This window comes from Cheilinus undulatus, linkage group 18 (genome assembly GCF_018320785.1).
Source record: "Cheilinus undulatus linkage group 18, ASM1832078v1, whole genome shotgun sequence".
Classification (NCBI taxonomy): Eukaryota; Metazoa; Chordata; class Actinopteri; order Labriformes; family Labridae; genus Cheilinus; species Cheilinus undulatus.
The window spans coordinates 39,871,213-39,883,028 of record NC_054882.1 but is presented as its reverse complement, the minus strand read 5'-3'; the positions used below and the strand labels follow the sequence as shown (position 1 = coordinate 39,883,028).

The 11,816-nt window shown below is 38.9% G+C and overlaps 1 protein-coding gene across 1 annotated transcript; it reads left to right on the top strand.

Moving 5' to 3' along the window:
• The first annotated feature begins 1,241 nt into the window (after positions 1-1,241).
• On the top strand, positions 1,242-9,525 carry kcnk17 (potassium channel, subfamily K, member 17). Its single transcript, XM_041812236.1, has 5 exons — positions 1,242-1,454; positions 2,229-2,343; positions 8,704-8,870; positions 9,025-9,193; positions 9,317-9,525. Exons 1-5 carry the CDS (start codon positions 1,242-1,244, stop codon positions 9,523-9,525), a joined length of 873 nt encoding a protein of 290 aa, XP_041668170.1.
• Positions 9,526-11,816: the final 2,291 nt, after the last annotated feature.

Genomic DNA, 11,816 nt, shown 5'->3' with positions numbered 1-11,816 from the left:
AATACCACAGCTTAACTTTACAATGGACCATGATTTTGCTGGAGCCAGTTTGACTGGGATATTTTCCCCCCTCATGGGCGGCCTTGTTTCCTATTTTTTACCCATTTTTGCCCTTTTTCACTTTTTTTTTTTTTTTTTTGCCAATTTAAGCCACCTTTTGCCATTAAATACCACTTGTTTCTTTCTTTTTTTTTTTTTTTTGCCCATTTTTGCCACTCTGGACCTGTAACTCATTTTTTTGGCACTTCTCACCCATTTTTTCTACTTTCTGATCCGTTTTCAACTTTTTCTCCCCATTTTTGCTCCTTTCATCTATTTTTTTATTTTTATTTTAATTTTTTTTTTGCTGCTTTTTAATCATTTTTGCCACCTTTAAATTATTTTTATTGCTATTTCAAGCTGTTTTTGCCACTTTTTACCTCTTAGATTGTGGCTCTTGCAAAGGTATTTTTCAACAACTTGGCTCTTTGGTTGGGTAGAGTTGAGTAACACCACTCTAAAATATCCCCTCCTTCCTCTCCATGTGGCCATAAACACTCCTGGGCTCAGGAACATGTCATGGCTGCTCCACCAGATTTTAGGACTAATGACTCTCTGAAACATTTTCTATCTTTTTCATGTGTCAGGTAATGCCACCAAACATTTTATCACCATTATCACTATTATTATTGAATGTATTTTTAAATGAGTCAGTCTCTCTGATGGAGAGTCTCACTGAGATCCTGAGGCATCAGTGGCTGAAAAACCAACAGCACTCAGGTGAAACATTAACTTTTGTCCTGCTGACAAAACGTTGCAGCAGCTTCCTTATTAGTGGAAACATTTCAAAGTGAATGTGTGCGTCTAGATGTCCAGCTAATGGAAGGGAGGAGTTTGGTCGTAACCAAGGCAACACATAAACCAAACACCCAACATCCAAGGCATTCTGGCCAATCAGAGGAGGAGAAATGAGTTGGGATGTTTGGAGGATTTTCTAGTTAAGTCATCACAACCATTGACTGAAACACCTATCTTTCTTGATGCTTTGACTTCAAATTGACTTAAAGAGCTGTTTTTTCACTTTTAAATTATTCTTTTTGGATGACAATGCCACATGTGCACTAATGGAAGCCTTTATTGGTGGACTATTCATGAGATCTGCAGATTCTGTCAGAGATCTGGTAGTCATTCTCTTATAAAGCTCTTACCTGTACTCTGAGTGTGATTGTCAGTGTTCGAGTGCATACTCCTGAAGGAGGCTGATGGCGACGCAACACCTGAGACAAGTCAAAATGACCTGGACAGCACTGCTGACTCTGGCCTACTTCACATACCTGCTGGTCGGGGCCATCATCTTCAGAATACTGGAGCGAGAAGCCGAGAACAATAACCGAGACCACTTCCAACTGGAGAAGTTGAGATTTTTGACTAACTACACCTGCCTGGATGGACCGGCATTGGAGAAGTTTGTGGAGGTTTTCATGTTTTCATTCACTTCTTTATTCCTCTTTCATTTAAATGCCATGAAGGGTTTTTAGGAGAAATAGTAGAAAACTATGGTTGGTGAATAAACTCAGATATAGCCCTTCACCTGCATGAAAGTAGTAACCTGGCCAGAAAAATTCCTGACCCCCTTGTCTGTCAGTGGAGTGGTAAGAAGGGGAAAATTTTAGGATAAAGTCATGATGTAAAATCTCTGCTGTTTTCAGTCATACACACAGTTCCCTGAGATACACTCAGGCATTTTTCAGGAGTTTTCTTCAAGTGTGAAAAGTTCTCATGAATCAGTCATGATGATTGGCATTAGGTCTTATGTAATATAGGTGATACAAGGCTGCGATGATGAAACGTGCTCATAAAGTCAAGATTTGTTGAATTATTAATACAACATGATGTTCAGCGCTGGTACAATTCACAAATGCATCATGACCCAAAGTGTACTGGTCAAAAATATGTCCTTACATTTCGCTTTATTTGTAGCCTAACATCCAGCTAATATCACATTTCAGGTTACTGCAAGCAAATACTAAGGCCTGACTTGCTTGTTATGAGTGAAAACAGACAAAAATTGACATGATAAGCCTGTGAAATAAGAAATGATGTCCAACATTAAGAAAACTAACAGAAGTAAGTAAAAATGACCAAAATATTCTTGGTAATGTTTGATTTCAGGTCAGTTTCATTTGTAATCAATTTTTGAATGTAAACAAAGCTGAGTTTAACCATTTATGGCTTTTTCTGTGTTAAAGGTGATTTTGGATGCCTGGGAAAAAGGAGTGAATCCATCTGGCAACTCAACAAACCCAAGTAACTGGGATTTCAGCAGTTCCTTCTTTTTCGCAGGCACAGTGGTCACAACTATAGGTGAGGATATTTACATATCGTGTTTTAATTTTAGGATCATTCATCAAATGTATGTATAATGCTTTTGTGGGCATCGGTCTCAAACTGCTTTAAAAGCTTAAAAAATACATTCTCCTATGCCATGCACAGTGCTGTGGAAAACTATTTGACCCCATCCTGATTTATTTTTTAATTCCATATTTGTCACACTGAAATATTTAAGATCATCAACCATATTTTAATAAATGAATTTAAGTAAGTACAAAATGCTGTTTTTAAATGGTGATTTTATTTATTAAGGAGACATATTTTACCCTTTTAAGACAAGTTTATATTGGTCTCAGAGGTCCCCAAAACATGCCTGTGTAGTTTGTTGCTGATAAAACACTCCAGTTTAGGGATTTTGCATGTCTAAAGAGCCTTCTGTTTCAGCCCTGCTCAACAAGCTGTTTCTGTGTCCGTGGCTTTAAATGTTACTGAGATGTCTGACTCCGCCCCTGACCACACCCCTCTCAGTAGATGGATGTGTTCACTCCTGATGTTACAATATTACATTCGCTTTTATCCAAAGTTAAGGACCTGACTGGGATTTGATCTTTCTTCCAAGCAGGGAGGGCCAACTAAACCTGGGGGCGGGGCTAACTCCCCACATTACATCATGAGGGGAAAAATCTGAGAATGGCTTGTTTCAGCACACATTTTCTGAAAGGTGGATAAAGAGAGGGTAGAAGGGAATGGATTTTTCTGCTTCTTGAGGGGATTGTGGACAGGCCAGGGGCACATATTTTTGTCAAAAAGCCTGAAAAATGGATTTTTGCATATGTCACCTTTAAGGGAAAAAAGCCATCCAAACCTACCAGACGCTACATGAAAAAGTAACTGCCACACACCCTTGTAAAGTCCTGCATTAACTGTGATTAACCATGTTTGGAAAGCTGAGCTCTATTTCACCTGCCACTTAAAGAGAACGTGAAGTAATCTAAAAGATCTCAAAAATCAACTCATCATGCCGGGATCAAACACAAAAATGAAATCATTGACATCTTTCAGCCTAGACAGGGCTACAAAGCCATTTCCAAGGCTTTGGGACCTCAGCCAACCATAGTAAGAGCCATTATCCACAAATGGAGAAAACTTGAACTAGTCAGTCCATCAGTCCATCTGTCCATCCGTCCGTCCCCGTAGGGGAATTGGGGTGTGGCAGGAATCACATTTGGCAACAGCATACGGTGTCAACACTGATACAGTAGACCAACAACATCAACATCACTAGAAAACACAAAACAATACACTCACAAAGAAGAGAAAAACAATGGAAACCTTGTAGTGATGGACAGGCAGGTTGGTCTAGACCAGCTAGACCTATTTTAACTGTTCCTCATTGTTCATTTAAAAATTTGATCGCTTGTGGAACAAAAGAAATTACGATCTGTTTTTGGTGAACAGAGAAGCACAGTAACGCCGCCTAGAGGGCAACAGTGTAAATGAAGGGGCAAGGGGGTGTCTCTGAACTAGTGGTAAGCCTTCTCAGATTTGACCAGCTTACCAAAATTACTCAAAAAATGCATCCAGGACTCATGCAGGAGGTCGCAAAAGAACCCAGAACTACATCTAAAGACCTGCAGACCTCACTTGATTCAGTTAAGGTCAGAGTTCATGACTCAACAAAAAGAAAGAGACTGGGCAAAAATGACATTAATGAGAGAATTCCAAGGCCAGAACCACTGCTGACCAAAAAGAACTCAATTCACATTTGCCAAAAAATATTTTTATGATCACAAATACTTCAGAATAAATTTTTATGTGGACTGGCAAAATAAAAATTGAACATTTTGGAAGTTGTGCGTCCCATTACACCTGGCATAGAACTAACACAGCATAAAACCAACTATTAAACATGGTGGTGGTGGTGGTCTGGGGCTTTGCTGCTTCAGAACCTTGATGACTTACCATGGATCCAACAAGTCTGCTCTACCAGAAAACCCCAAAGGATGTCTGGCCCTTAAGCTCAGGAGCATTTGGGCGTGCAGCAAGACAGCAATCCCAAACACATCAGCAAGTCCACCTCTGCATAGCATAAAAAAAATAAATAAGGTTTTGGGGAGGCCTAGTCAAATTCTGGACTTCAATTTGATTAAGATGCTGTGGCATGACCTTAAACAGGCCGTTCATACTCAAAAACCCTCTGATGTAGCTGAATTAAAACCAACTCTACAAAGAAGCATGGGCCAATCACCTCCACTCTGATGTGAAAGTTATCACAAATGCTCGCTGCAGGTGCTGATGCCAAGGGTGGAAACTACCAGCTGTTCGGTTTTGGAGGCAATTAGTTTCTCACACAGGACAAAGGTTTGGATGGCTATTTCCCATTATAAATTAAATCATTGTTTAAAAACTGAATTTTGTATTTCTTTGGGTTATTTGTGTCAAATATTTACATTTCTTTTATCTGAAACATTTTAAGTGTGACCATTATAAATAAAGTTTTCAGGAAGGGAAAAACACTTTTCAGAATACTTTATATTTTCTGTGAGTACTTAAAATACCTCAAATTAGTGCATCAGTTTTCAAAGATAGAAAAATCCTTTTGTTTTATAGTTTTTGTTGCCATGGAAATGCCAGATGTTGCTTCAAACATTGTTGTATGACTCAGCGGTTTTCAATGTTGGGGTCGGGACCCCATTGGGGGTCGCAAGACACTGAGAGGAGGTCTTTAGATGCCTTAAAAAACAAAGAACATGTTTGAATTACACTGTTGCCACACCAATTTTGCCAAATGTTAACCCATTTCTATCACTTTTTCCCAACATTTTTGCCAATTTAACACATTTTTGCCACTTAAAACCCATTTTTGTCCGTTTTTTACCCTTTCCACCACTTTTTTTCTGCCTGTTTTTGCCACTTCTAAACCAAATCTTGCCACTCTCTGCCTATTGTTGGCTCTGTTGACCCATTATTGCCACTATTAACCCATCTTTACCACTTTAAAGACACATTTCATAATTTGATTTGCCAATTTTTTCCAGTTTTTGACTTTTTCTGCCTCAGCTAACCCTTTTTGTCAGTTTATATTAATTTTCATCCCATTTCACCAAGTTTCCACCTATTTTTGCCACTTCGACGCCATTTCAGCCACTTTTGCATCCCCCTTTACCACTTAATATGCCTGTTTTTTTCACTTTAACCCATTTTTGCAATTTTTTTTGGTTATTTTGCCACTTTCATCCAATTTTTGGCATTTCTAACCCATTTCTGCTATTTTCAAAATCCAATTTCACCACCCTCCTCACCATTGTTTGCCATTATTAACCCACTTTAGCTATTTTTAACATATTTTAATTCTGTTTTTAACAAAAGGATTTACATTTTTAAGAGGGCTACTTTCTACACAAATGAAGTATAATTGGTTATTATTCAGGTTAAATATGAAATACCACAGCTTAACTTTACAATGGACCATGACTTTGTTGGCCCCCAGTTTGGCTGGGCTCCAGAAAGCTCTTCCATTTTTTCGGGATTTTTCGCCTGAGAACCCCTGGCATAAGGAAGCATGAACAGCTACCAGAAGCCACATTTCTGTTGCTGTATCTGATTCAGGCTTTGTGCTGCTCACTTGTGATGGAACATGGTTTATCATGCACATGCATGCTGTGCATTCTGTTGCCCAAGCCCTCCCACAGCAATCCATCCCTCCACCTTCTTATCCGATCTGATCTGATCTGATCTGATCTGATCTGATATACACTGTACATCATACAAGAATGGTTGCATCAGATAAGGAAATATGGTAATTTCAGTGTGAACTGAAGTCATTAAAACAAACTCTCTGTAAGGAGGTCACCTTCACATCTGTCCAAACACCCAGCAGACCAACCGGCTGCATTCCTTAGGTTATGTGTTATGGCCTTAAGAGCTCAATGATCATCCATCTTAAGGCCTCTGCAGGCTGTGAAAGATGCTTTTGCATATTTAACCTAAGGGAGTGAAAATGTAAAGCCACGTATGCAGTAAGCTGACCTGGTTTTCTGTAAATACAAATTTTGGACTGGCTGCTGTGTACAGTGGACAGAACTGAGGAAACAGTTTGAGGTTCAGTTATGCAACAGATTTATCCATAAACTGATTAATTCCAGACATTCTGGTTGCACTTTGGTTAAAGGTCCACCAATTACCAATGAATTATCGTGAATTCTTGCATGGACAACTGTGATGAAATATCAGAAACACACATGCACATTAACAGACTTTTACCTTGTTTAATTCATCATGACTAAGGAGTTATTAATGATGTTTTTTGGTTGAGTCTGCATTTAAAAGAACAAGACAAACAAGTGACCAATCTGCTGAATTCTAAGTACTAAATCATGATTATGTCAGCAATGTTGTCCCTTTATGTTCAGACTTACCTATGGAGACTTCATCAGCATCAGTAATAACTCGTGGATCACAATGACAGCAAAACCATAAATCAGGGGTCATCAAGTACATTTGCACGAGGGCCAGATTTAGTCTAGGCAGAAACTCTGGGGCCAGACTTTCAAATAAACAAAAACTAGATGAATATTTTAGTGTGATTAACATATTATTGTGCAGCAGGCCACAAGGAGACAAGTCTGTCCACAGAAAAGGGCTGGGCCCCTGAAAATCCTAGAGAAATGGGCCCTCTCCAGTTGGGATTTAGCACCAGTATGAGCACCTTTTTGATACTTTTTGCCCCTTTTTGCCTCTTTAACCCATTTTTTGACATTCTTTAACATCTTTTGAACCACTTTTCCTGCATGTTTTATCCCTTTTGTGTCACTCTTTTATCAATTTTTGCCGCTTTTGAACCCCTTTACATTACTTTTTTGCATCATTTTTGCCACTTTTAAACCAAGTTTTGCCACTTTTCACCCATTTGACCACTCTTTAACCCCTTTTTTGCAACTTTTTTGCTCATTATTGCTCCATGTATGCCTCTCCTAAACACCTTTTCACTACTTTTTCAGGCTATTTTTGCTATACTTCTGCCCCTTTTCGCAACTTTTTGATATTTTAATTCAATTTTTTGCCATTCTTTAACCCCTTTTAAACCACTTTTCCTGCATGTTTTATCCCCTTTTTGCCACTCTTTTATCTATTATAACAACTTTTCTTGTCTTTTACAAGTTTTTAGCCCATTTTCATTGCTTTTTTGCACTTTTTTTGACACTTTTTACCCATTTTTGATACTTCTTTCCCATTTCACTAATGTTTTACCAATTTTAACCTCTTTCCACCACTTTTCCTGTCAATTTCTTGTCCCTTTGTGCCACTCTGCAACCCATTTTGCCACTTATCACTCATTTTGTCACTCTCTAACCCCTAATCTGTCCATTTTTTCAACATTTCTGCCAACTTCAATCCTATTTTATGTATTTAGATATTTTTTGTTCACTAATTATGGCTGGCAAGTAAATTTCTATAGAAAATGATCAAATATTAAGTCATTCTAAAACTATTTCAATACTCTTATTATTTTTTGGGTGGATTTAACAGCTGCAGACATTTAAAGCCAACATCTTCTTTTCCACCTTTTCTGAATTAAATGGTCTTCTGGGGGCCGGACAGGAAGCTTTGGGGGGTCTTATATGGCCCCCAGGCCACCAGTTGATGATCAGTGCCATAAATGAATGCAGAGGTTCACAAACTTTCTCTGCTGGGCCACCAAAGGATTATTATTAGAAATCTGAAACTGTCCTCATGTCAGCAGTCCTCCATGTTTTTACATCAGGTAAGATTTTAAAAATGGTCTCGGTCAGGCCTATTCACTTGGCGGCCCAGGACAAACCCCGAAGTGGCCCAGCCTGTGGCCATGCCAGAGATGCAGAGGGCAACCTGTTTCACAGGTTTTCATTAATTCCCACAGTATTTCAGACCATGAATGCAACACTTTGTGGCTAGCAATACTGACAGAAGTAGTCCCAGGACAAATTTAGTGCAAATTTAGTTTTATACACTTTAAGATATGCCTGGGTAAGATGTGACCAAAATTGTTATTTGCAGAATTTCATTTTATTTCCTCAATTCTATTTATTTTATTTTTACTCAAGTGAAAAAACATTTCTACCACCTCAGGTTATGTTCAGATACAGCTCTGTTGTTGTGTTTTTATGCACCTTTTGACATGCTTCTGTTATGTTGCCAAATTTAAAAGGGAGACTATGAATAAAAAGTTCATCATTTTCATCAATTTTATTTGTACTGGTTCAAAATTTGACATTACCGGCTGCTTACTGGGCACCAAACATGTCTCGCCCGGCTAATTTTCTTGATTTTAAAATTTGGCCCGTTTGAATTTGTAATTGAATTGCCCTGGTGTAGGTTGTGGAGAGCCTAAAAACGTGGTTGTGCTGTCCACAGGTTATGGCAACCTCTCGCCCAGCACTGTCTCTGGTCAAGTGTTCTGTGTTTTTTACGCCCTCTGTGGGATCCCGTTGAACCTGGCGTTCCTGAAACAGCTAGGGAAGTGTCTCACCGTCCACTTGGGCCAACTGGAGAAAGGAATGGTGTCTGTTGTTCCTCACAAGGTACTTTAGCCCTCACAACATAATCTCTGATAACTTCATTATGGTCTCAAACATCTGGCCTGTGTGCAGATTTAAAGACATTCAACCACAGAATTGTAGCTCTGAAACTGTCTCTAGATTTCAACAGTGCCACTGTTCTGCGTTTGTCTTGTAGCAAACGGTGGAGGTTCTTGCCGTGAGCTTTTTCCTCATCTCAGGAAGTCTGCTGTTTCTGGTCATCCCTCCTCTCCTGTTCAGTTACGTGGAAGGATGGACATTTGGAGAGGGTTTCTACTTTGCCTTCATTACCCTCAGCACTATTGGTTTTGGAGATTATGTGGTGGGTGAGTAGACAGAGCAGACTATCACTAATGGCGTGGAAAGACCACAACCGTTTCACCGTTGTTAGATAAAATGTTCCTTTCTATGGAGAAACACTAAACCTTGTGTTTTATGAATTCATGCAGGAACTGACCCAGAGAAGCGATACATCTCTTTGTACAGGGGCCTTGCAGGTGTTTGGATCATCTTTGCTCTGGCTTGGCTTGCTCTAATCCTCAACATGGGAACCAGGATAATGGAGCACATGATTGGTCTGACTCACCCAGGATTTAAGAAACAAGAAGAGGAAGAAGAGGTGTCATCCAGTAAACTAGAAGATTTGTCAAAGATATAACAGTGGATGGTGGATGGGACTTCTTACATGTAATATAGACTACATAGAGGGCATTTGGTGTAATATTTCTGTACATATTATGATTTATATGACTAAAGGAAAACAGATGTAGCAGTGCAGTGAAAAAATATTTGCCCCGTTCCAGATTTCTTGCTTATATTTTTAAAGCATATTTATCGCACATAAATGTGTCAGATGAAGACAACTCGAGTAAATACAATTTGGCAGTAACAGCTGCAAGCAAGCATTTATGATAACTGGCAATGAGTTTTTCAAATCACTGTGAAGGTGATTTTGGCCCATGCTTCTTTGCAGAATTGTTCTAATTCAGCATCATTGGAAGGTTTTGGAGCATGAAGTCATGGCACAGCATCTAAATTAGACTTAGGTCCAGACTTTGACTACCCTTGCACAGCAGATGGATTCGCCCGCTTCTGTGTTTCTCACTGGGAAATCCATCTTGCAAAGCTCCCAACTAATCCGTTTGGGCCCGGTTAGAAAGTGACAGGACCAATAAGCGTCAAGAGGCAGTACTTTCAGGCGTGGCGGAGTCATGACGTAAGCATGCAGCGAGAAGAGGCCGGTGCAATTATGGTGGAAGAGATTAGCGTGGATGCTGCTGAAGTGGCAGTTTTATCAGAACTTGACGGCATTTCTTTGTTAAAAGAAAAGCAAAGAACAGCAGTGAGTTGTTTGGTTTTTTGTTGCTCTGATTGGCTGGTAAAGATGCAACACACAGAACATTTATCCAATCACCCTCCAAGTTTTTTTCAAAGCCTCTGCCCTTTCCCAAACTCTGTCTATGGGAGGTCTATGGGAGGTGGATGTGTGAAACAAATCCATGGCGTGTCAGGTTAAAAATGTGTTTGATGATCTGAAACATTTACAGTAAGTGTAACAAATATGCAAAAGTCAGGAAGGGGGCAGATATTTCTTTACAGTACTGTATATATGCTACAGTTATGCATATGAGCACAGGAATAGCAATGAGAGCCTGCATCACCTAAACAAGTCTAATTGTTAATATATAATCTTGATTTAGACTTGAAAATTGTTGAGGGCTAGCCCTCATTTACAATGATGTCGAGCAGATAAAGGAAAAATTCATGATAAACAATAAAGACTATAACAAATATATCAAACATATTCTAAAGATATAAAGTACATTAACAAGATAAAAACAAGACATAATATCAATCAGAAATGGAACACCAAAGTCAATTTAAACAGGTGCAATCAGAAGACAAGAAATTCCAAATTAATAATCTGAAATAACCCAAAGAAATAAGTTCTTTGTTTCAAAGTGCCCTGTTGCAGCATTAATTTTGTTGACTAAAACTATGTTTAAAAATGTTCGTGGACAGTCTTTTTTTCCATGACAAAAACTAGACTAAGACTAACAAAAACAGATCTGTGATGACTAAAACTGACAAGAAGTCAGTTCAGTTTTCATCAAGATGTCTAAAACTAGACTAAAATGTAATGTAGTTTTCATCAGACATTCAAAATCCATGATATTTCTACACTGTGGGTAAATCTGATTAAAAAAAATGCAGCTGTATCTATTCTGCCTCTAAACTGTAGAAAGCAGGGACCCCAAGTTTGGCAGGATGCAGAGAACACACTACTATGATTTGGTACCAGATTTAGTCAAGAGAATAAATGCTTGGACTTAAAGTATAGACTAAAATGTGAGGTCTTTTTATGGACTAAAACTAGACTAAAATGTTTTGAGTTTTTGGCGACTAAAACTCAAAAGGGTAGAAATGACTAAAATGTGACTAAAACTAAAATGCAATTCATTTAAAGACTTAAACTAAGACTAAAATTAAAAATAGCTGCCAAAATTAACACTGCTCACTTGTGAGTTCCAAGCAAATAGTGCAAAGAAGCCAAAGGCAGATCTGCCGAGCTCAGAATGAACTCATGTAACCTGGAGCATAAGCCAGTCGCTCGAGTGGGTTTTAAGAGCTCCAGAGGATCAGGCTAACATGGAGGAGATGTAAGAAGGAAGCAGCCCAAGTAGGGTTTTGTAAATAAACGTGTGTATGCAGGTAACGTCTCTCTGAGAGCGACGACCACCCAACCTTACTGTAAGGGATGCAGTGGTGAGTGTTCTAGGCATCTCCTGTGATGACCCTAAGTGCAGAGTGGAAAACTGCATCCAGAAGTTTTAAAGTTGCAGATGAAGCATGCCTCTACAATGCAGAGGAAAACAGTATTTGTTTCTTAAGAAAAAGCCAACCTTTTGACGACGTTTACTTACCAAATTAGAAACATAAGTTTTAACT